The 26,711-nt window shown below is 38.8% G+C and overlaps 1 protein-coding gene across 2 annotated transcripts in view; it reads left to right on the top strand.

Annotated features, from left to right (window-relative positions):
* The window catches only part of Orc5 (origin recognition complex, subunit 5), a 63,859-nt gene extending 39,011 nt beyond the window's left edge, over positions 1-24,848 (top strand). The window contains exons 13-14 of one of the 2 annotated variants that reach the window (NM_011959.3): positions 11,240-11,352; positions 24,111-24,848. In NM_011959.3, coding sequence (NP_036089.1) covers positions 11,240-11,352; positions 24,111-24,156 — 159 coding nt within the window. In that variant the 3' untranslated portion in view covers positions 24,157-24,848. The remainder of the gene's footprint in view (positions 1-11,239; positions 11,353-24,110) is intronic. The other variant, XM_006535716.4, reaches the window with a different exon arrangement.
* Positions 24,849-26,711: the final 1,863 nt, after the last annotated feature.

Genomic DNA, 26,711 nt, shown 5'->3' with positions numbered 1-26,711 from the left:
TAGAACTCACTCTGAAGACCAGGCTGGCCTGGAACTCAGAAATCCTCCTGCCTCTGCCTCCCAAGTGCATGTGCTACCACTGCCCGGTGGCCTTCACATTTTTAATCTGATCAGGTAGGACCTTTAAAGGCCCTCTTCAAAGATAAAATATCAAGTTATTTTCTCCACAAGCATATTAAATCCGCGTTATGATTTTTTTTTCTGTTTTTTTTTTCTTCTCCCTTGTTTGATGAAAAATTATTAACTTATTGGGAAAATGTGGAACATTTGTTTTTAAAACAGGAACAGAAGTGCAGTTCTTCCCAGCCGTCACGTCTTACTTACTTTACAATCTAAAGCTGCATTGCTTCGCTCTCTCTCTAAGGGTGGAGCTGCTCGTTCATTTCTACAGCCATCCTCACCAAGCTGTAAAGGTGATTCTGAAACGGAAAATTGTGATTTTTTTTTTTTAAGAAGTAGAAACGTTGAACTGTACATATTTACATAAACATTGATCTTATTTTATTCATTTTTGAACAATAAATTTAAGATAATATTGTGATTCGTACATGTAATTATTTAGCATGGCAGTTATAAAGATGTGCTAAGAGTTAATATCAAGAAACAGGTGAAAGGTAAGGGAACAATAAAATCTTTTAAAACAGTTTCATGCAGCATGCCGGCTGGCAGGTGTATTTTCAGTTATATGCAGTTTCTGCATGATTTCATATTGAGTTGTACATAATTTAATAAAAACATTCAGAATTTCCTGTAGATTTATTTTTATTTATGGAAAAATTATTGAAAACAGTTTGGAACATGAATTACTATATAAATTTTTATTTTTATTAAAATAGATTTTTCTGCTTTCTCTGTTTTTATTTAACATTATCCTATGTATTAGGATATATTTGCATTTATTTGCTACACTTCTTTTTTTGTACTAAAAGCTTAATCTTTTCTCCCAAAGGTTCAATTAATTGTATTTAAATAAACTTAAGATTTCTGCTCATCTGACTTATTAGCTCAGAGCACAGAATGGCGCTAGCATTTTACTAGCAGAGTGTCAGGCAGGGGCTCTGTCCTTCACTCACCATAACTGCAAGGAAGACTTCTTTGCTGCTGCAAGAGCTGACATGATATTTTACCCCCAAAAAAAAAGTTTGACATTTTCCTTCAAATGCACATACATATGCATTGTATTTGTTTTATTTTAAGATTTGTTTTAAATGGGAGCTATTTAATTTTTTTTCCTGTCCTGAAGCATATAAAATTTAATTAGATTTCAAAGTTAACACCTCTTCCTGCTTGTAATTGAATTTTTTTGTTCGCTTAAAATTTTATCTAATAGATATTTGTGTCTGCTACACTTCACTGTATTGGATAAAGAAAATAAAAGAGGAGCCAATTGTGTCTGTGGCTTTCTCAGCCTTTCATCTGCTCTGTAGAGAGCAGAACAATGCTGAAGGATACAGCACCCAAACACTAGAAATCAGCCCCTGCCCTGCTTAAGGACTGGGTGAATTTAGTATTAGAGGCTTTTTCCTTTACTTCAGTAGTCCCTGACATTTGGTGGCTTAGAGAATCAAGTCTTGTGGAGTGATCAATCTGTTCAGTCTTCCCTCCGACAGGCCTGAGTGTAGTGTTTGGGGCAGCAACTGTTTGACAGTTGTGTTACAACTAAGGCTTGTTAATGCTCGTATACATTTATGTCATCAAACAATTTCAGTTGATATTTGGAGCTTTTAAATTATATATAATAAATTATAGACTATAGAAATATAAACAACCTTTTTTGCATGATTTAGTATGCATTTGATAGCTTTCCTTAGAAGGCTGCATTACTGTTTCAGAGCTTAGGATGAAAATTAGATTCTTAACCTCATTGAAAATATTTCAGGTATCTTTAATCTTTTGCCAAAAGCACTTTAACCAAATAATTGATTTTTATAAGTAGTTTACTTCTCCTAAAAAATAATTTACATATTATATGGTAGTTCTTGGAATATTTCTATAAAAAGTAATTATATTTATTAAGTCCTATCAGGCAACACTAGAAATAATATATTAAAAGACTGCCTAGTACATATATTGACATATGGTATATTACCTTGTACATACAAAAGATAACATTCTAAAATCTTGCTGTCAGATGTTCATATAAACTGTTTTGAGTCAGAGCATTATCTTTTTAGACTTTAAACTTTGGTGACGTAAGTGGAGACCATCTTTAAAAGTACTTGTGTTGATACTAAGCATGAAGATGAGGTAGAGAGTGCTCTCTGTTATTTCTCTGCTTCACTCAAGTGCTTGAGCTATTCAGGTGAATTTGTGTGAGTCACAGAAAAATAGCTAAATGCTAACTTATCCTAAGCTTACTACATCTTCCCCACCCCCCAACCCCCTAGCCACAGCAGAGATGTGTGTAGCATCCACTCCATATAGAGTACTGCAGAGGCTCTCACTTAATGTCTACTTTGCTGATAAAGAATTAGGTCAGCAGGGATGCTGTTTGAAAGAGGCTGGCCCTTCTCTGGCAGCTAAGAGAGCCACCACTTAGGATGCTCAGCCTCCGCTAGTGCAGCAGATGAGATTCTCAACTCTCCTTCTACCCGTGGCGTGGGCATATTACTGTTGTACCACCCACCAGTGTGCAGCAGGCTCCTTACCTCAGAAGGCTGTTCTAAAGCAGGATGTGGATATCTTTTGATTGGAAATGGTGAAGTTGATATATGATTTTTCACTAGCTCTACTGTCGTTTTAAGGAATGCTAATATTGTTCGTTAACATTATGCTCCGGGCACAGGATAACATGCATATCTAAGAGATTCCATACTATTGCTAGAGTGACTAGAACTAGATTGTTTTAAAAGAGAAAAGGGAGTTTGAATTGGGAGAAATGATTAGGGATAATCTCCATTATGGAAATGTATGCTACATTTTCAAATACTTGTAAATACATGATAGAGTAACTGGTGCTCCTTATGGGAGTTTCCCGTGATATTTTAGCATACAGCTCATTGGAGTTCTTTCTTTGGAGATTGGTCACACCAGGCATCGATAGACTTACCACACCAGCACATTCATAGACATAGTACTGCTGGCCTTTCTCCTGGATAGAAAATTAAGGTTCTTGGGCCCAAGTCACTTTTAGAAACTAGTTGCTCTCTCAGCCTCAGACCCTCGGCATGTTGGTAAACAGTTGAATCCTTAGAGTGGTCGGTAAACAAGCTGATTGTTCAGACTAAGAATGAGCTTAGGCCGAGCTGCCTCTCATATTCCCTGGTGTCAGATGCTGCTTGGGTGTGGGTTGTGTGTGGACACTGTGTTTCTGTCCCTTCTTCTCAAGTTCTCCGTCCACATTAGTGACTGAACTTGAAATGATCTGAACATCCCGAGTATATCTTACAGTGGTGTGATAAATCTGGCCATTCCTTACGTTCTGTGGAGTTTCAGTCTTATATTTCAAAACTGGTCATAAAAATAAACAAATTTGCACATTAAGGAAATAAAGTAAAACTGGCACTCTTCCTTCATCCACCCTCTACTGAGCATGTGTGTGTGTGTGTGTGTGTGTGTGTCCGTGCCCCTGGAAAGGGAAAAAAGTAAGAGTATGTTTTCAGTTTTTAGTTTAGCAAATGGAGAAATAACTTGAGTTTTTCTTTTAACTGACCACATCTGATGAGCGTTCTCCTAGATGCTCAGTACCCCTTACTCTGCTTCCGAGCACGCGCCTTGAGTGGTTGGTGGCACTTCTTAGGACACACCAGCTTCCTGTCTGATCTCCTCGCCACCACACTCCTCACACAAAGGCACCAGCATAAACCCTACAAACTGAATTTGATTCCTGTTGCTTTCTTCTTGTATGTTTGCTGTTGTTTTCTGCTTATACTTTTTAACATGTTACATTATCTAAAGAACTACCTCTCCATTACATAGTCTTTCTTGTAAGTCCCTGTTCAGTCTGACCCCCCATTTTTCTTCTCCACCCCATTCACAAGAAGCTGTTTCCTCTCTGATGTCATATTAAGTTTCTTTGTCTTTGTCTTGCTGCCATTCAGTGTTCTGTCACTGTTGAATTCGTTTATGCTTCATGGTCTGTCCCCTTCATGGCATGTCTCAGGAAGTGCACACTTTGCCCCGTTTGCTCATAGATCCATCCCTACTCCAGAATCATGTGTCCTTGGCGGAGCATGCACACCTAAGTGCTGCCATTTACTGTGTATTCTCCAGCTTTCCTGAATGTGTAGACTTTTCCATGTGCAGTGTCCCTAAATGAATGACTTCCATTCTCCTTATGTATTCTTAGGACCTTCCCAGCTATTAAAGCTTACCAACCATTTCCAGGGATTAGAGGCATTTCTTTTAGTTCATTCATACACACACACACACACACGCACGCACGCACGCACGCACGCACGCACGCACGCACACACACACACATAAATTGCATACCATTTTTGGCTTATTTGACCATGTTCCTCCTTTTCGAGGGTAAAAATAAAAAAGCCGTGGCAGTTTTAAACTGAACTGCTCTCTTTCTAGTGCTTCATTTACTTTGCACGTGTGTGTGTGTGTGTGTGTGTGTGTGTGTGTGTACACTTGTGCACTGTGTGTCTCTGTGTATGTGTTAAAAATCTAAAATGAATAGTTAACTTATGCTACAAACTATCAGAACCTTTGATACTAACCAGTTATGACACTTGCTGAATTGTGTGGAGTTCACACACTGATACTTCGTATATTAGGTTTATTTAAATAATATGTTTTGGATCTTAAAGGTTTTTCAGAACAATTAGGATACGGGGTATTTCATAATTCAGTTGACCTATATACCATCCAATAAAGGTATAAAAATAAAGAGCCTGTTAAAAATTAATTACAGTTGTAAATTGATTTCCTTTTGTTGGCAGAAAGAACAGTTTATTAGCCCAGGAACAGGTTCACACTGTTTTTACATTAAGCATTTCCAGCTGAAGCTTGTTAGTGACTGCCTCTCAGATTAAGGAAAAAACTCTTCACTGTGGTACATGAACTCCTATTGTTAAGATATAAATAACCAACTCATCTCCTTCCTGGATGAGAACAAAGAACACAATAACACAGCAGAGATGAACTGAACAAGGATTGCATGGCCCCATTTAAGACATACGTCAAAAATATTGTATATATATAGAGAGGTTTTTATTTTTTAAATTTTCTTTGTGAATATATGAGGAAGTAAAGGAAAAAGGTTATATACTTCAGGTTTTAATGTTAAATATTTTACTTTTAATCACTACATAGTTCAGCATATTTATGGAATATAGTGTGATAATTCAATGTGTACAGCGTACGATCGTGACATCTGGGTAGTAAGCATCTATTTGCCTACATACTGACCATTTGTGTTAGAGATCTTCGTATATGTCTCCTAGTTCATTATAAAGTACCTAATGAAATGTTCATTCTAGGGAGGATGAGAGAGAAAAGAAGAGAAAAACAGGCTAACACTAAGGTGTCTTTGTAACCAGTAGTCTCAGCAAACCATTTCTATAGTCTGCAGCACCTAAAGTCAGACACTGTTTTGGCTAAGCACTAGTAGTATAAAATAGTCCTGACGTGGAATGCGTAACTTGAAGCCTTGATGGAAGACCTCTAAAGTGTTTCTAGTAAACCCCCAGGATGGCGTGTATGTTGTATTCTTTTTCATTGGATGGAGACATTAAGTACTTAAGACTTACTAGTTGGCCTTGGGTGGCTGGTTGGGACCTCAACATCTTTTATGGTATGCTTTTTAAGGTTTCCATGTCCTGTGAGCCAGTGCAAATTTTCCTTTTTAAAGCTGTATTGATTTTGTGTGTGTGTGTGTGTGCGCGCGTGCTAGTGTGCATAGTGAGACCAGAAGAGCAAATGTGGTTCCTGTAACTGTTGTGCACCTCCCAGTATGCTTCTTGGAGTTGAGAGTAGCAAGTGTCTTAGCCCGGAGCAGTCGCCTCAGAATTTTCTTTTTTTCAAAAATAATTTGTAATTATTTTTACACTACAAATTTTTCTATTAATATACTTAAAATCTAAGTGGTCTTTATAGCTCTTAAATAAATCGCCATTTTGAAGAATAGAATAAAAGGTAAGAACTGGGGGAGAAACACTCAGGTTGGGTTTACTATAATCCTCCTGTAGTATTAAAAAATAATGTTTCGGGGGCTAGTGAGATGGCTCAGTGGGTAAGAGCACCCGACTGCTCTTCCGAAGGTCCGGAGTTCAAATCCCAGCAACCACATGGTGGCTCACAACCATCTGTAATGAGATCTGGCTCCCTCTTCTGGAGTGTCTGAAGTCAGCTACAGTGTACTTACATATAATTAATAAATAAATAAATAAATAAATAAATAAATAAATAAATAATGTTTCATAGCTCCAGACTCACAACCATCTGTAATGAGATCTGGCTCCCTCTTCTGGAGTGTCTGAAGTCAGCTACAGTGTACTTACATATAATAAATAAATAAATAAATAAATAATGTTTCATAGCTCCAGACTCAGACAGAGTTGTGAAAAGCAGTGTAGACTCACTGCATGGAGGGTTTGACTGAAAGCCCTACTTGAGGGCAGGCTTCAAAACCATAACCAATTGTGTTCTTTAAGTGGAAGATCTTATGTGCTTAAAAACCTACTCCAGTGCTACATCACTGTTTCCCACCTAAGGCCATATTGTACCCAAACGTTTTAGAAATCTTGATAAATATAGTCCCAACATGCTTTAATTTTGAAAGATTTTTGTATCTTCCTAGATTTTGAAATAAAGGTAATGGTTTTTAGGGTCTCTGAATATCTTATCAGTGTTTATATTTTCTTTCTTTCTTTCTTTCTTTAAAAAAAAGTTGTATTTACTGTCTGTTATTTCAAAAGCATACTTGTTTGCTATGCACACACCCCTTGTTGTATGTTTATGATTTTTTATTATTTAGTATTTATATGGCACTTCCATTCTAATATAAGTACATTCATGTCAGTTTTTGTTTTTTTGTTTTTTAGACAGGGTTTCTCTGTGTGGCCCTGGCTGTCCTGGAACTCATTCTGTAGACCAGGCTGGCCTCGAACTCAGAAATCCTCCTGCCTCTGCCTCCCGAGTGCTGGGATTAAAGGCGTGCACCACCACTGCCCGGCTACATTCATGTCATTTTTATTAGTTATTCCTCATAGCACCCTGGTGAAACAGAAGAGCGTTTATGTACTTATTTTTCTTTTTTTCTTTTTAATTAGGTATTTACTTCATTTACATTTCCAATGCTATCCCACAAGTCCCCCACACCCTCCCCAACCCACTCCCCCACCCACCCACTCCCACTTCTTGGCCCTGGCATTCCCCTGTACTGAGGCATATAAAGTTTACAAGACCTAGGGGCCTCTCTTTCCACTGATGGCCGACTAGGCCATCTTCTGATACATATGCAGCTAGAGACACAAGCTCTGGGGGTACTGGTTAGTTCATATTGTTGTTTCACTTATATTTTCTTCATTCAACTTTCTTTCTAGATAATTATACATTCACCTACAGTTGTAAATGGTGTTCCAGACCTTGTCTTCCTGTGTGTCCTTCACTGACTTCGCTCAGCAGGGACATTTTGCACAAGGTCCAGCTAAAAGTATCCCAGTCAGGAAGTTGGCATTGATGTAGTCTGCTGATCTTATTCTAACTGCCCCACTTCTCATACACATTTGCTATATGACTGGTGTTGTTGGGGTTGTTGTTTTGTGGGTGGGCAGCAAGGCCCGCTAATTTTTAAAATGTTTGTTTGGTTTGGGTACTAAGGATAGAACCCTGAGGACAGACCACCAAGTGTTTCTCCCTACATCTATTCATCCTTATATACATCTCTACATTTGGCCATAGAGACATTTTCTCCTCCAATTAAGGTACAAACCATTTTCATCATTATAAGGATCTACCGATTTTTCATTGACAGCTATACCCTTAAGTCTCCCTTGTCTTTCCCAGTCTGTGGTAGCTGAGATTCATCTTTCATGTATCAATAGTGTGGGCTCCTGTATAGGTGCGTGTACCTTTGTGTAGATGTGACAGGTGTCCCTGGCAGAAGTCAGTGTTGGGTGTCTTCCTCTGTCACGCTGCCTTATTTTCTGAGGCATGATCTTTTGCCATTTTACTAGACTAGCTGAGCATCACACTCTTGGGATCCCTGTCTTTACTCTCCCCAGAGTTGTGATTGCAGGTGCATATTGCCACACCAGCTTTTTGTGTGAGTGCTAGGGAGTCCTAACCACCTCTCAGGTCCCTTATGCTTGTTAAACAAGTACTTACCCACTGACCAATCTCCCCAGCCCCTTTCTTTGTTTTTATTGCTTAGTGCTCTGTGATGTGACTGTACCGGTTTTTAAACATTAACCCGTTTGACATATACATTCTTTCAAGTATTTTAGTTTAGAGGTGGTTGGTAGAGGTTTTTGGTTTAACTTTTATAAATGAATCTACTCTGGAATTTAGTCTGCAGATTTTTATATGAAGCTGTTCTCTTGCTATGTACACTGACTAAATAGCATTGGCCTAAATATATGCTGCTGCTATAATTTTTAATCAAGTATTAGACACAGGATGTGTTGCATTTTTCTACGTACTTGCTTTCTGTTGTTCTTTTCCTTTTTTGATGCTTGCTGCTCCTTTTATACTTTTGTTTGAAGAATTTTCTTTTGGCTATTCTTTGCCAGTGGCAAATTCTCTAATTTTCTCTTGTTTAAGAATGTCCATTTCCACTTAATTTGCAAATGGTAGTTTTGCCAGACACAGACTTCTCAGTTCATTTTCACAGCACTGTCTTCTGTCCATGGGGAGAAAAAGGCTAGCCATAAGTCTGGTGTTGCTGGCTCATGCACTGCAGTGCTAAGCCTGACTTACTTTCTATTGTTGGACAAGGAATTTCCAAGTTTTTACCTCTGTGTTATTCCTCGGGGCCTGGCATCCTGCATTGGCCGCAGTCCTTCCCTGGCCTCCTTGGTTGTCCCTGTGTTAGTTACTCCCAGGGGAAGCAGGATATCTGAATCTATGCCATCTTATTGGAACTGGAAGTTACTTCTCCTGTGGTTATCCTTTTCTAAATCCTGTAAAGCTTTTGAACATTTATTTTGAAATATGTTCAGGGTAATTCAAAGTTCAATTGAATGACAAGCCTTCTGTAAACTAGAAGTACTAAAAATAGATTGCCTGTAATGTTCAAGTAGAGGATGTTTTGTCATTGTTTAGTGAGCTTTTCTCCAAGGAAGATTAAGTCCTTCTGAGATGTTACTTTATAACCTACAGACTCTTCTCTCTTTCCTTGCTGAAACTAGAGAAGCTATGAATCAGCTTCTGCTCCTAGCAGTGTAATGACAGAAGTGACTCTTCTGTATCTCTTCCTTGGGTATCGTATTTGTCAGTGAATCCTGAAGAGCTAGATGAGAAAGACCATCTTGTCTTTGTCTTATGTGTGTGCTGGAGTAGGCAGGGGAGCTCCTGTGTCTAGCAATGTCTGATGTGTACACTGACGGCCTCAAGCTAGTTAGCTGTAAGCATGGAGACCTGCTTCTCTTGGATTGTTAGGAATATTTGAAGTTAAACAAGAAAAATTATTTTCTGTGTTGTAATCTTTGAATGTTCACATTCTAGAGAAAGTCCACGAGAGTTTAATGGATAAAAATAGATAATTAAGGATGAGATGATGGAAAGGGTAAATGTCCTTATATTTATGCAAAATTAGGAATAATTTCTTACATTTTTCTAAAAGTTTTGATTTAGAGTTTTAAATTGATGTGTTTGAGATTTAAAGAATTAAGCCCATAAATTATTTTTGTGCTTTGATATATTCTGATTTTACTCTAGCAACTTTATAATAAACTGGGAAATTTTTAAAATTTTTAACAAAGTATTCTTAAAGCATCAGTATTTTTTATACTATTTTATATAACAGGTGTTTTCCTGAACTGTGTATTCATATGTTACTGTTAGTTCTCAAATGACAACGTTGTGGAATGAATAGCACTGAAATTATGCTTTTTGTATACAAAGTCTAGATGAATTATTTTGTTTAGGTTTGAATGGTTTAACACTAGCTTTCTTAAAACAGCCCCCTAGCTCCCTAAAAACTGATATCATCATTAAACTCATATTTCGGAAATGACTTTGACTGATATTATCATGTTTTTGCACGCTTTACTTGATTGGTTTATAAATGGTAGAACTGAAAGTGATCTCAAAGTGGTTTATTTGTTCCAAGCTTTGCACAGTCACTGTGACTGTCCTGTAAGCATAAGCTTAGATAACTGAAAATGTGTTTGAAATTTTAACCTAGCTCAGTTAAAGACATATGTGATGTTTGTCCGTGAAAATGGTGGATGAAGAATAATAGGCAATATAAGAACCTAATTAAATATGAGATAGTGTTTAATTTATAGGAAAATAGAAGTTATAAGAAGTATAAGGAAAAAATTGCTGGTAAAGTAAGAGGTAATTAATGTTTTCTCTTACATTAAAAGAAGTACAAAGTAGACCAGCCTTTAATAATCCAGGAGCTTGTAAAACTTTCAAGCATTTTAGGAAGTGAATCCCTATGGAAAACAGGGCTGCAGTTAATTTAGCTTTGCCGTGGGAGAATGTCTTAACTCTTCCATTCATTTCACATTCTATTTAGGACAGGAGTTAGCTCACTTAGTAAAGTGCTTGCATGTATGAAGACCTGGATTTGGTCATTAGCACACACACTAAAAGCAAAAATATAGCACCCATTTGTGATCTCAGAGCCTGGGAAGCAGAGATAGGCAGACCCCCGAAGCTCACTGGCCTACCAACCTAGCCAAAGTGGTAAATACACCTTGGGTCCTTAGAAGAGAGACCCTGTCTCAAAAATTAAAAAGATAAATGGCTTCTGGGGAATGACACCTGAGTTTGTCTTTGGCCTCCACACGCACGTATACTTAAGTGTACTAAACATACACACACACACACACACACACACACACACACAAACATAGGAACCTGTATACATGCAAATGATGGTTATGTGAGAAAATGTTATATTTTAAATCATCTGTTAACAATCCAGGACTCTTTAGTGAGTACCCATCGTTCTTAAGCTAGGTTTTCAAACACACATACAAATTTGGGTGTACAGAGTTTACAATACTTGTATTTGTATGGATTCATTTATGTCTTTATTAATAGCACTGTAAGTAAATAAAGGTATCATTCAGTCTCATTAAATTTTCTCATAAGAATATCCTTTCATTTTTAGATTACCTCCCTAGTGACTCTACAGCTGTTAACCATAGTTGGTCATGAAGATCAACTTAATGGGCCAAAATACAAATGCACAGTTTCTCTAGATTTCATCAGAGCTATTGCACGGTAAGTGTAGATTATCTGATTGTGTAAAATGTCACAGTTATGCAAATTGTATGCTAACTAAAAGTATCCTTCCTAATATAATAAAAAGTCATTTAAACAAGAAAAGATCATTTAGCTGCCAAGATTGAATAAGTTCCATTGTAGCATCCTCTAATCTAGTTTATCAATGATGTAAAGTTACAAGTCGCAGCTAGTGTGTTAGATGACAGAAATGAATTGACTGCAGTACTATATATAGGAAGGTTGGATTCCAGAGATCATTGGCTACCAAAGCTCATATGTATGGAAACATGACACTCCACACCACAAGGGCATCCTCTTCCCTCATCAGCCCTCCTGCTCTCGCGTGACATCTTATGACACACACTAGCAGGTGCTGGCTTGAGCTCTGTCTCTCTCCATCCCACGTGCTACCACCTTCCCCAGTCCTCTTCCTCACGTCCTTAACTGACTGCCTAGACTACCCCTCTCTCTAGTGGCAGCAGATCCTCCAAGGCTGCTTGCTGTCTGTCATGAAATCATTCCCATGACCCCTCCTCTTTCCTTGTTCTCCTCAGGGATGATTACCCTGCTTCAGACTCCCAGCCAGGACAGTTTAGCGTGTAGTTTATAGCATTCTGTCCTGCCTACTAGATTCCTGACTGTAAGTAAACTATACATCCTGACGCCTGTGCTCCCCTTTCCATGCTTCATTCAGAAATACTGAAGCCATTGGTTTAGAACCCTGTCAGTGCCATTACTGCGGGTGGCCATCTATATCTCCCTGCCTGAGTGTATGTAGAGTGGGCATGGGGACCCTCCCTGCCTAAGGAATTCTTCACCTGCCTTTGTTCAGAACGCCTCCCCCTCCACTTCCCCAGAGGGCACTCCTCCCCAGCTGCTTGTTTTCCCAGTGGTTCTGAAGCCCTCTTCTGGAGACCCTGACTCCATGGTGCTGGCTTTTCTCTTGGTTTCTTTGTCTGTTTTTGCTGGGGTTCATTTGCCAGCCTGTTCTCTCTACCTGACCTTTAAACGGAGTTAGTTGTTCCTTGAGGCTTGATCCCAGCTTCTTTTCTCATAATACACTTTTCTCCTAAGCAATTTTAGCTATACCTACAACTTCAACAACCATTAGTAAGTCCCATTATTGTTAAAGGCCATTTCATTTTCATATTTCATATTTTTGACCTTTATTAGACATTATAGTCCAACTCAAGACTGAATTCAGAAAGTCTGATCTGTTTTCACGCATAAACAAGAAAAGAAAGGCTGATCTTTCCTTCCTGGTCCTGTTTGAGCGGTCAGCACTGCGGTCTGCCGTGCTGCAGAGGCCTAGAATTTGAGAGTGACCTTGTTCTTTTCTCCCGTACTGTCCATGTCTACTCACTGTTCTGTGAGGTCTGTAGTCCTTCTGTAGATCACACATTGGTGGCTTTACCACTCAGTGATGTTCTCTCACTCTTTAGTAGCCTCCTAATTGATTGTCTCTACTCTTATCTAAATATAACCCACTCTCCTCACTACAGTCAGAAAGATCTATAACAATTAGCTTCAGTCTCCTAGACACAAATCTCCTGTATCTTCCTACATACATATGGCCTTCGTCCTGTGGACTCACACTTGAGCCTTTTCTAGGTTTTTACATTCACCATTTCGCATGTAGCTTTTCTCCACTTATATTTCACTGTGACCTTGTATTTCTGAAGCCTTTTCCGATATATCATCACTATCCTCACCACTTCCTGTATCACTTTCCATCCTCTGGGCTGAGTTTTAGGAAGATGAACTCTAATTATTCACCTTACAATTTACACTGATAAATATAAGTCAAAATACTCTTGTCCTTTCCAGTTCAGTAAAACCTTAGGTAGGACGGAACCATGTGGGCTTGTTTTGGAGGTGACATCAAGAAAAAGAGTGAAGAACACAGTCTCACTCGAAATTGAGGTATGGTAGGAGGAGAAAGTCCCTATGATGATTGTCAGAGAAGTGGCTGGGTCTACTTTGAGGCGTCTGTGGCTATCCTAATTTGCTTTCTATTGCTCTGAGAGAGATCATGGCCAAATGCAACTTGGGGAGGAGAGGGCTTATTTGGCTCTCTCTCCTGATCACACTCCATCCATTGAGAGAAGCCAACTTAGGAACTCAAGCAGGGCAGGAACCTGGAAGTAGAAAGTCATGCAGAGACCATGGGAATCTCTTCCTACTGGCTTGCTTTTCATGACTCATGTACTGCTTTTTATACCACCAAGACCATCTGCCTAGGGTCACCAGAGTGGGCTGGGCCCACCCATATCAATCATTAATCAAAACAAACAAACAAACAAACAAACAAAAACAACTCTATATCCTTATCTATAGACTAATCTGGGGGTCTGTATTTTTCACTTGATCACTCTAGTTTGTGTCAAGTTGAGCAAAACAGTGACAGCTAGTCAGCAAAGTTTTAAAGAACAAACTACTAGATCAATCAATAATGTATATTCTTAGGAAAGATACTGTGCAGTTATTAAGAATTCTACTTTTGAAGAAAAAAACATAGGGAAGAGGTCATAGTCAAATTTAAGCAAATAACGTAGTTATATGGAGTTGCATGTGTGTAGAACTCTCCCCTGCATATAGACTAAGGAAGCTGCATATAGACTAAGGAAGCTGCATATAGACTAAGAAGCTGCATATAGACTAAGAAGCTGCATATAGACTAAGGAAGCTGCATATAGACTAAGAAGCTGCATATAGACTAAGAAGCTGCATATAGACTAAGAAGCTGCATATAGACTAAGAAGCTGCATATAGACTAAGGAAGCTGCATATAGACTAAGAAGCTGCATATAGACTAAGAAGCTGCATATAGACTAAGAAGCTGCATATAGACTAAGAAGCTGCATATAGACTAAGAAGCTGCATATAGACTAAGAAGCTGCATATAGACTAAGAAGCTGCATATAGACTAAGAAGCTGCATATAGACTAAGGAAGCTGCATATAGACTAAGAAGCTGCATATAGACTAAGAAGCTGCATATAGACTAAGAAGCTGCATATAGACTAAGGAAGCTGCATATAGACTAAGAAGCTGCATATAGACTAAGGAAGCTGCATATAGACTAAGAAGCTGCATATAGACTAAGGAAGCTGCATATAGACTAAGAAGCTGCATATAGACTAAGAAGCTGCATATAGACTAAGAAGCTGCATATAGACTAAGGAAGCTGCATATAGACTAAGAAGCTGCATATAGACTAAGGAAGCTGCATATAGACTAAGGAAGCTGCATATAGACTAAGAAGCTGCATATAGACTAAGGAAGCTGCATATAGACTAAGAAGCTGCATATAGACTAAGGAAGCTGCATATAGACTAAGAAGCTGCATATAGACTAAGAAGCTGCATATAGACTAAGAAGCTGCATATAGACTAAGAAGCTGCATATAGACTAAGGAAGCTGCATATAGACTAAGAAGCTGCATATAGACTAAGGAAGCTGCATATAGACTAAGAAGCTGCATATAGACTAAGAAGCTGCATATAGACTAAGGAAGCTGCATATAGACTAAGAAGCTGCATATAGACTAAGAAGCTGCATATAGACTAAGAAGCTGCATATAGACTAAGAAGCTGCATATAGACTAAGAAGCTGCATATAGACTAAGAAGCTGCATATAGAGTAAGAAGCTGCATATAGACTAAGAAGCTGCATATAGACTAAGGAAGCTGCATATAGACTAAGAAGCTGCATATAGACTAAGAAGCTGCATATAGACTAAGGAAGCTGCATATAGACTAAGAAGCTGCATATAGACTAAGAAGCTGCATATAGACTAAGGAAGCTGCATATAGACTAAGAAGCTGCATATAGACTAAGAAGCTGCATATAGACTAAGGAAGCTGCATATAGACTAAGAAGCTGCATATAGACTAAGAAGCTGCATATAGACTAAGGAAGCTGCATATAGACTAAGAAGCTGCATATAGACTAAGGAAGCTGCATATAGACTAAGAAGCTGCATATAGACTAAGGAAGCTGCATATAGACTAAGAAGCTGCATATAGACTAAGAAGCTGCATATAGACTAAGAAGCTGCATATAGACTAAGAAGCTACATATAGACTAAGAAGCTGCATATAGACTAAGAAGCTGCATATAGACTAAGAAGCTGCATATAGACTAAGGAAACTGCATATAGACTAAGAAGCTGCATATAGACTAAGAAGCTGCATATAGACTAAGGAAGCTGCATATAGACTAAGAAGCTGCATATAGACTAAGAAGCTGCATATAGACTAAGAAGCTGCATATAGACTAAGAAGCTGCATATAGACTAAGAAGCTGCATATAGACTAAGAAGCTGCATATAGACTAAGAAGCTGCATATAGACTAAGAAGCTGCATATAGACTAAGAAGCTGCATATAGACTAAGAAGCTGCATATAGACTAAGAAGCCGCATATAGACTAAGAAGCTGCATATAGACTAAGGAAGCTGCATATAGACTAAGAAGCTGCATATAGACTAAGGAAGCTGCATATAGACTAAGAAGCTGCATATAGACTAAGAAGCTGCATATAGACTAAGGAAACTGCATATAGACTAAGAAGCTGCATATAGACTAAGAAGCTGCATATAGACTAAGAAGCTGCATATAGACTAAGGAAGCTGCATATAGACTAAGAAGCTGCATATAGACTAAGGAAGCTGCATATAGACTAAGAAGCTGCATATAGACTAAGGAAGCTGCATATAGACTAAGGAAGCTGCATATAGACTAAGAAGCTGCATATAGACTAAGAAGCTGCATATAGACTAAGGAAGCTGCATATAGACTAAGAAGCTGCATATAGACTAAGAAGCTGCATATAGACTAAGAAGCTGCATATAGACTAAGAAGCTGCATATAGACTAAGAAGCTGCATATAGACTAAGAAGCTGCATATAGACTAAGAAGCTGCATATAGACTAAGAAGCTGCATATAGACTAAGAAGCTGCATATAGACTAAGAAAGCTGCATATAGACTAAGGAAGCTGCATATAGACTAAGAAGCTGCATATAGACTAAGGAAGCTGCATATAGACTAAGGAAGCTGCATATAGACTAAGGAAGCTGCATATAGACTAAGGAAGCTGCATATAGACTAAGAAGCTGCATATAGACTAAGGAAGCTGCATATAGACTAAGAAGCTGCATATAGACTAAGGAAGCTGCATATAGACTAAGAAGCTGCATATAGACTAAGAAGCTGCATATAGACTAAGAAGCTGCATATAGACTAAGAAGCTGCATATAGACTAAGGAAGCTGCATATAGACTAAGAAGCTGCATATAGACTAAGAAGCTGCATATAGACTAAGAAGCTGCATATAGACTAAGAAGCTGCATATAGACTAAGAAGCTGCATATAGACTAAGAAGCTGCATATAGACTAAGAAGCTGCATATAGACTAAGAAGCTGCATATAGACTAAGAAGCTGCATATAGACTAAGAAGCTGCATATAGACTAAGAAGCTGCATATAGACTAAGGAAGCTGCATATAGACTAAGAAGCTGCATATAGACTAAGAAGCTGCATATAGACTAAGGAAGCTGCATATAGACTAAGAAGCTGCATATAGACTAAGAAGCTGCATATAGACTAAGAAGCTGCATATAGACTAAGAAGCTACATATAGACTAAGAAGCTGCATATAGACTAAGAAGCTGCATATAGACTAAGAAGCTGCATATAGACTAAGAAGCTGCATATAGACTAAGGAAGCTGCATATAGACTAGAAGCTGCATATAGACTAAGGAAGCTGCATATAGACTAAGAAGCTGCATATAGACTAAGAAGCTGCATATAGACTAAGAAGCTGCATATAGACTAAGAAGCTGCATATAGACTAAGAAGCTGCATATAGACTAAGAAGCTGCATATAGACTAAGAAGCTGCATATAGACTAAGAAGCTGCATATAGACTAAGAAGCTGCATATAGACTAAGAAGCTGCATATAGACTAAGAAGCTGCATATAGACTAAGGAAGCTGCATATAGACTAAGAAGCTGCATATAGACTAAGAAGCTGCATATAGACTAAGGAAGCTGCATATAGACTAAGAAGCTGCATATAGACTAAGAAGCTGCATATAGACTAAGAAGCTGCATATAGACTAAGGAAGCTGCATATAGACTAAGAAGCTGCATATAGACTAAGGAAGCTGCATATAGACTAAGAAGCTGCATATAGACTAAGAAGCTGCATATAGACTAAGAAGCTGCATATAGACTAAGGAAGCTGCATATAGACTAAGAAGCTGCATATAGACTAAGAAGCTGCATATAGACTAAGAAGCTGCATATAGACTAAGAAGCTGCATATAGACTAAGGAAACTGCATATAGACTAAGAAGCTGCATATAGACTAAGAAGCTGCATATAGACTAAGGAAGCTGCATATAGACTAAGAAGCTGCATATAGACTAAGAAGCTGCATATAGACTAAGAAGCTGCATATAGACTAAGAAGCTGCATATAGACTAAGAAGCTGCATATAGACTAAGAAGCTGCATATAGACTAAGAAGCTGCATATAGACTAAGAAGCTGCATATAGACTAAGAAGCTGCATATAGACTAAGGAAGCTGCATATAGACTAAGAAGCTGCATATAGACTAAGAAGCTGCATATAGACTAAGGAAGCTGCATATAGACTAAGAAGCTGCATATAGACTAAGGAAGCTGCATATAGACTAAGAAGCTGCATATAGACTAAGAAGCTGCATATAGACTAAGGAAGCTGCATATAGACTAAGAAGCTGCATATAGACTAAGGAAGCTGCATATAGACTAAGAAGCTGCATATAGACTAAGAAGCTGCATATAGACTAAGAAGCTGCATATAGACTAAGAAGCTGCATATAGACTAAGGAAGCTGCATATAGACTAAGAAGCTGCATATAGACTAAGAAGCTGCATATAGACTAAGAAGCTGCATATAGACTAAGAAGCTGCATATAGACTAAGAAGCTGCATATAGACTAAGAAGCTGCATATAGACTAAGAAGCTGCATATAGACTAAGAAGCTGCATATAGACTAAGAAGCTGCATATAGACTAAGAAGCTGCATATAGACTAAGAAGCTGCATATAGACTAAGAAGCTGCATATAGACTAAGGAAGCTGCATATAGACTAAGAAGCTGCATATAGACTAAGGAAGCTGCATATAGACTAAGGAAGCTGCATATAGACTAAGAAGCTGCATATAGACTAAGAAGCTGCATATAGACTAAGAAGCTGCATATAGACTAAGAAGCTGCATATAGACTAAGAAGCTGCATATAGACTAAGAAGCTGCATATAGACTAAGAAGCTGCATATAGACTAAGAAGCTGCATATAGACTAAGGAAGCTGCATATAGACTAAGAAGCTGCATATAGACTAAGGAAGCTGCATATAGACTAAGAAGCTGCATATAGACTAAGAAGCTGCATATAGACTAAGAAGCTGCATATAGACTAAGAAGCTGCATATAGACTAAGAAGCTGCATATAGACTAAGAAGCTGCATATAGACTAAGAAGCTGCATATAGACTAAGAAGCTGCATATAGACTAAGAAGCTGCATATAGACTAAGGAAGCTGCATATAGACTAAGAAGCTGCATATAGACTAAGAAGCTGCATATAGACTAAGGAAGCTGCATATAGACTAAGAAGCTGCATATAGACTAAGAAGCTGCATATAGACTAAGAAGCTGCATATAGACTAAGAAGCTGCATATAGACTAAGAAGCTGCATATAGACTAAGGAAGCTGCATATAGACTAAGAAGCTGCATATAGACTAAGGAAGCTGCATATAGACTAAGAAGCTGCATATAGACTAAGAAGCTGCATATAGACTAAGAAGCTGCATATAGACTAAGGAAGCTGCATATAGACTAAGAAGCTGCATATAGACTAAGAAGCTGCATATAGACTAAGGAAGCTGCATATAGACTAAGAAGCTGCATATAGACTAAGAAGCTGCATATAGACTAAGAAGCTCAGCAGTGAGGGGAATCAGAGTCCTGATTGCATGAGACGCACGCACCTGCAGGTCGGCGTAGGCAGGTGTCACAGTCCATTCTGTTGCAGAGATATTGATAAGAAAGAAGATACGGCAAGCACAGCTTTGGCTTTTGTTCTTTTATGCATTTAACATTCATGATCCTGTTGTATACAAACACAGTGCTGGTCTTTGGACACTCAGAAACAAGTCTGACATCGCTACAACTTGTGTGCATTTATGTGGTTAGCTTTTATTTTGAAGATAAGAATCTACTTAAATGCTGAGGAAAAACAAAGGAAAGTTAATGATACAAAACAAAGTAAAATTAAAACACAAAATATTCGCAGTGCTGTGTAAGCCTGGGATGTAGCAAGGAGCTGGTCAAACTCAGGTTGAGACAGCAGTGAACTTGGGCCTAGACTGAACGGGGCAGATCCAGGTGCTGACCTTGGTAGCAAAAAGGTGAGGAACTTCTCACCTGATCTCTTCCCTCTTCTCCATTAAGGAAGAGGCAGAATTGTTACCAAAGGCAGAAACAGTAGCAGCTTTTACTGAGAACAGTGAGTCCTATCAGAATCAGTGCCTGTGGGTATGGAAGCCAGTGCTCACAAGAAAAGCAGCATGCTGAGAGGGTTTGGAAGTCTTGACCTTGAGTTTACAGTGGCATCAGTCTGTGAGACTTGTGATCTTTTCCAGCAGCATTCCATATGCTAGATACCAGGGCTGCTGAGAATAATAATTGAAATCACATAGTACTGGGATTTTGCCAGATGAGCTCAGTAGATGCTAGCAAGTGAGCTCTTGGTGTGATGAGCTGTGGAGTCTGAACTGGACAGAAAGGAAGATAAACCACCAGGGGCCAAGAATTTCATGCCTAGCACAAACACTCAGTATTTGTAGATCAGAATAAGATGAAGGGGTCTGTAGTCTAATTGTCCTCTAGGTGTCCCAGATACTTGAAATGGAACAAATAACATCTCAGTAGATAAGCTCTGAGAGGTAGAATATTACTGAGTATATTTATTTAGAGTATTAGGAATGAAATGACATATATAGTGAGATTCCAGGTCTTGGGATGCAAAGGAAACCAAACTCCATGCTAACTGTATTCAATGACTAAGAAATGGTAACAAGGTAGATAGAAGGCTGGTGACTGGAAGGGGCTGGGTCTCAAGGGCAGGGATCTTACACAAGGACACCAACCTCACCTGACGGAACTCTCTGACATACATTTGAGAGATGAATCTTTATTAGCAAGAACTGAAGAGAAAACTGTGCTTTTCAGGGAGAGCCATGTTTTTAGTTACTGCCCAAATGAGAGAAAGGAGATTGACTGAAGATATAGAGAACTTATAGACAGGAAGCTGCTTCCAAGAAGAAATCAGAATGTGGAGTAGAAGTGTGAAGAGAACATATAACCAGGAGTTCTGGGGGAGACTATGGAACGACCTTACTGTGGGGCAAAAGGCAGGCATTTGCAGTTCTCCATAGTCGATGGAAAGACTGCAGGATGCCTCAAGGCTGGAGGATAAAGTTTGTTAGTGGCAAAAGTTGTCAAAAGAGACAGATTTTCAAAACTAGCCACAAAGTATAAAATCATGAGACAAAAATGTCTTTACTATGAGTAAAAGAATTTACAAGGTGAAATAAAAAGATACAGATAAAACTAAACCCTTAAATGTATGTTATGTGGTTTAGTTCTGTTTTTATAAATTCTGATTTAAGAGTTCCCCATAGGAGGGCTGGGGAGACAGCATCTCAGTGAGTAAAGCATTTCCATGCAAGCTTCAGGACAAAGGTTCAGAACAACAGAACCAGGCTAAGGCGGGGCAGAAGGGGCATCTGCCTGTAATCCCAGCACATGAGAGACAGGGTCATGATGTCAGGGTGGAGCTGCCTAGCTAGGCTAGCTGGATTGGTGAGGACTAGATTTAGTCTCAGTAAATAAAGTAGAACCTGATCAAGGGAGACACACAGTGTCAATGTCAAGCTTGCATGTGCACATGCCAGCACATGTGCGCTAATATACGTGCAAGCCTGCATACGTACATATTTTCCACATATTCATAGATACAAAAAGAATTACTCCTAGAGAAATTGTCATTCACATTGTATTTATCCTATTTCTTTCTAGCTGCTTACTTTAGAAAATAATTTGTATTTCATGGGAAACAGAACCCTGGGCTATGTGCATGTTATCAGAAGTCTTAAAATTGTATGTGTACGAGTGTAATGTGCATCTAAACTCAAAGGGCAGAAGCAAATGCAAGTATACAGTTGTCATAGACCAAAGATTTCTTTAACATGATTTGTTTGTCCTCAGTTACTGTGCTGTGTGCACCCTGGTACTTGGCATTGCCACTGTGGTCATGCTGTTGAAATTCTAAATTGTTTCAGAAGAGATAAGGGGTCAGTTGGCAGGTCACCTGTTTGTTGAGAGCTGGGGGGACCATGGAAGTAATTGGATACCTTGCTTGATAAATGCTGCATAAAGTAGTGATCTTCTACACAGTTCCCTGGTTACTTAGATGTTGGGTTTTGTTGTTGCTTGATGATTTGTTGGGTTTTGGAGGGGAGCTATGAAATCTCACCACATGGGCAGGGAAGAGCATTTGCTGCTCTTGCAGAGGACCTTGCTCAGGCTCCCATCACCTGCCAGGCTGGCAGCTCATACTTCAGTTTCAGTGGATTCAGCGCCCTCTTCTGGGCTTTGTGGGGACCACAGATGAATCTTTTGTTTAGTTAGGTGTGTGTGCCTGTGTGCAGGTATATGCACATGAGTGCACATAACTGCGGAAGCCAGAGGTAATGGGTCCCTGAAACTAGATGTACAGGTAGTTGTGAGCCAGCCACGTGTGGGAGTTAGAACTCTAACCCGGGTCCTCTGCAAGAGCACTGTGTGCTCTTAACCCAGTCCTAAAAATCTTTCAGAAGAAGAAATTACATAGTATGATTTGCTTTCTTAGGAATGGCTTACTGACAAAGTAGACACACAGAATACAGTGAATTGTCTATAAATGAATTTTTTTAATTGCTTAAGGTGTTTAAATCATATCATTTATTCTATTAGTATTTTGTTGTATAAACTATGCCATAATAACACAAATTTTTACTGAGACAAAGAGTCCTATCACAAAGTAATCTGTTTTCATTTGTTTGGGCAAACATTTTTCAATGTTTACTGCCACAAAACTGTGACTCTGTGTCCTCCCTGTGTGTTCTTGACTCTGTTCTCTGTGCATTCCTAGTCTTGTAGATGTGTCGTCACACTGATTATTTAGCCTCCCATGCAGTAGTCCATTGAATAATATGCTTTGGAATATACAAATTCTCCTATGTTTGGTGTTAGTTGTTTTTTGTTGGTTTTTTTTTTTTTTAACTTCTTCAGGACTTTTTGTTTTCACTAAGGACAAAACAAAAAAACCAAACCAAAAACAAACAAATAAGCAAAAGTAAGGCATTAAATCGATTTTACTTTGTTGACCATTCAAAGCCATCAGGGGAATGTATTCAGAGAGTTGTACAAATACACCTTTCCACTTCCTCATGGATGAGAAAGTCTAGCCTGCTATTTCTGGTTTCCCTCAAGACAATTCATAAGTCAGGTTACTAACTGTAAGGTATTTTAAGATCATTACTATAGGGACTTCACTGGCAGTAGGTTTGAGAGGTAAGTGAAAGGACCATGTTGTGACATTATAGCCACATTATAGCCTTGTGCCTGAGAGGACTTAATTGAAATGATCACTGTTTTGCTGCTTAGAAAGGTTCCGTATTTCTCAGGGAGGCACTTGTTATAGTAAATGTATTCTTCACTGTTGGGTATCTCGGTAGCCAGAGCATCTCACAAATGGAGCTATTTTTAAATGTGTTTCAAAATCTTTATAATTCCCTAGCCATATATTTAAAAAATATTTGGCTTGTCAGTCATTTGTGTAGAAACTTTTTTAGAAAGTATATAACAAAATGATAGACAAAAAGAATACTAATGATCGTTTAATAAGTAAGAATGTGCAATTAGTGACTTGAAAAGGCTGTTCTCAAGCGGATGATTATTCTTGCAGAACTGAATACTTAGGGCTTTAATTTTATACTTATTGCTAGATCATTATATCTAATTATTTTGAACATTTATTCAAATAATAAACCTCCAAGTCTGAATATTTATAGTGAAGAATGAGTTTGGAGAAAGGAAAATAATTATATGTCTCTTCCTCTGTTATTTTATAATGCCTGCCATCAGAGTATAAAAATATACATCTACATCGTCTGTTGTACCATATTCTTGGATCATACAGATTTAGTTGAAATGCGCATACAGGTCAGCCGCTGCTAAAAGACTGAAGATAATGAAAGCTACAAATGAGGACAGATGAGCTGTGCATGATGTGGTGATAAAACAGGTGTTTGGGAAGATAAACAATGTTCTGAAGCAAACAAGATTTAAATACTTCTGCATCTCTAATTACTTCATCCTGATTATTAGGCAGAAAGCAAGTAGTTTTCAAATAAAGTCTAAACTTTGTACCGTATAGTTCACACACAAAGTGTTGAGAGGCTCTGACTTTGTGTTTGTCTTAAGTACTTTATGAATGGCTCAAAACGGTTTAAAAGTTGTGTTTGTAAGTTACATTTAAAACAAAATGAGTTCTAGTGCATCTGACAGCATTGTCCAGTTGTAGTTTGCTTTGCAGTCATTCAGAGCTGAGCAGTCGAGACGGGAGGCTAACATGCTATCTGTTTTTGTTTCTAGGATGGTGAACTTTGACATAATAAAATACTTGTATGATTTCTTGTGAAAACAAGCCTCAAAGCCATATGGACACTGTGACAATGACTAAGCCAAGCTGTGTTCATCCAAATACTCAGCTGGCCGGGGAAAGGAGTTCTTTGGCTGGATTGGATTTGTCCAAACAGGTGCTGGCCCAGCATGGAATCCGATGAAAACCCTCTGATTGGTCTGGGTAGCTGTGAGCAGAAGACGGTTTACCAGGGGCCCAGGAGTATTTGGAAGCAACGTGTTAATTATAAACAGCAGGGTTTGAGCACAATCTGTTCTACTCTTAATGATGTTATCTTAACACTGAAATTGCCTGAAACCCATTTACTTAGGACTGTGTTTTGCTCTATGAACTATCCCCTGCGCTTTGAACGTGCCAGCAGCCCTTGTTTATTTGCCCAGCCTTTTCACTTCCTCTCCACAGGAGTCTCTGCTGGCTCTTGCCAAAGCAGATTTCCTAAGGCCACTATTTTAAAAGATCATAGTTGCTAAAGTATGTGCTGTGTATGTTTATCTTCTTACCTAGTTTTCTCAAAACCTGGCAGCTTGTTCATTGTGCACACAGCAGCTTCATGTCTAACTCTGCTTGCTAACCTGACAGTACTGGTCACTCCCAGTTCACCAACGTATTGTGTTCCTTCCTTCCATTTTTCTTTTGAGTTGATGAATTTTGAGAGCGCCACAATAAAATTCTTCCTCTTACATTAGCTGTGTTCTTTGGTTCTGACCACCTTACTTGTTCATATTTTCTAAATAGTTTCCTGTTACCACTGAATACTTGAAAACTGAATGGGTTTAAAGAGTTTAATTATAATTTAGTTTAAATTTTGGAGATATTTTACTCTTTCATTCCATTTTATGAAGAAAAATTCTCACAGTCAGCATTCCTAGGTACGAAGTCTTTTCATGTGGTGATTTTCTGACCCTTTCTTCTTCAAAAATAACAAGTTAATTTCTGTCTCTTAATTTGAGGTAAGGAATACAAAGAGGAATAAAATTGTGTTTTGTCTCCTGAGTAAAATGGGAACTTTACAGTCAGGAGGCCAGCACCACAGCCAGTGAGCATGTTTCTTCCTGCCCTTCACAGCATGTTTGGTGAAGACAGTGCCCAGGAAGAGCTGAGCACAGGACAGAATCACACTTGGGTTTCCACATGCAGAGCTCTGTGGAGAGGAGACAGGCCTGTAGGTTGCCGTTGGGAGCAGTGCCTCCTGGGATATGAGATTTTGGCTCCTACTGTTTTGCTACACAGGTGCTGAGTCATGGTTCAGGCTGAAGTGTGAGGTAGAAACTGACACCAGAAATTGGCAGCTGAGAAACTGAAGATAGGAAGAGAAGGGGGCAGAGTTTCTAGTGTCCACACCATTGCTCCTCAGGGCAGCTGGTTACCTGCCTCCTGTATAGCACATTTTCTGTCCTGAACCATATCACACCATATTACTAGCCCTGGAAATAGCTTCCCTCAACAATACTCTAATTACATTTTCCCTGCCCTATGTGGGCCTTCAGAAGTTTGCTGTTTTGTAATTTACTTTCTAATAGCTTTGCTAAATGACTCAGTAATATGATCAATTTATTTAAATGAAGACTAATAGAGCTTAATATACATATTAGCATTTTAACAAGGGTCATCTGCAAATTAAATCTTCTCTTTAGAAGACATATTTCTCCAATTAGAGGAAGAAATCTAACACTGAGAATCATGCTAGCTGGTAAGGCAGCTATCTCTGTTAAGGGGGCAGCTTATACTTTGTACTCTACCTTGATCTGAAAGAAGTGGAGGTGGGAATGGTGACTGTGGGCTTTTAGGTTTTCTTATGTAAATCTTCCACTTTACACATTTCTTAATTTACCAAGAGCCAGACCACACAGCTAAAGGCCACCCTCCTCTCTTCCTTCCTTGTCATTTCAACCCATGACCAGCCTTCATAAATGAGGGCATTCTTTTTCAACAACTCTGGAAAGGCCAGTGGCATACCAAGCCACACTGCAATAAACCTGAAAGTCATAGAAGGACCAAGTCTCCATAAGGCAGCAGGTAGGACTTGCTCCGAAGACATGGAGTCAGGCAACTGTGAGTGGGGGTCGGGGAGAACAGCCAAATCACTGTTCTTTGTGGCCCTAACCACATTATTTAACCTTTTTGCACCTCTTAGTTTTTCATTGCTGTGCTTGGGATAAGTGTCACAGCTTTCATTAAAAGCTTAGTCACCAGCCTGGAGCACTATTGCAAGGTAGTGGGACCTGTAACCTCCAGCAGAGTGGGAAGAAGTTAGGTCACTGGAAGTGTGGCCTTGAAGGTGACGCTGGGACTGTGCTGCCTTCTCTGTCTTTGCATCTTGGTTGTCATGAATGAGCAGCTTCCTTCAGCACAAATGCCCTTCTGTAGTATGATGCTCAGCCACAAATTCCCCAAACAGTTAGGCTAATGGCTTGAACTCTGAGCCCAGACTCTCAAAGTAAGCTACAATAAGCCTGTTTTCTTTTCATTGGTCCATTCAAGGTATTTAGTTCTAGTAATGCAAAGCTGACTGGAGAATATAGTTAGTTCATGGAGTTGGTTAACATAATTAA

Source organism: Mus musculus, chromosome 5 (genome assembly GCF_000001635.26).
Source record: "Mus musculus strain C57BL/6J chromosome 5, GRCm38.p6 C57BL/6J".
Classification (NCBI taxonomy): domain Eukaryota; kingdom Metazoa; phylum Chordata; class Mammalia; order Rodentia; family Muridae; genus Mus; species Mus musculus.
This window is presented reverse-complemented; position numbering and strand designations above follow the sequence as displayed.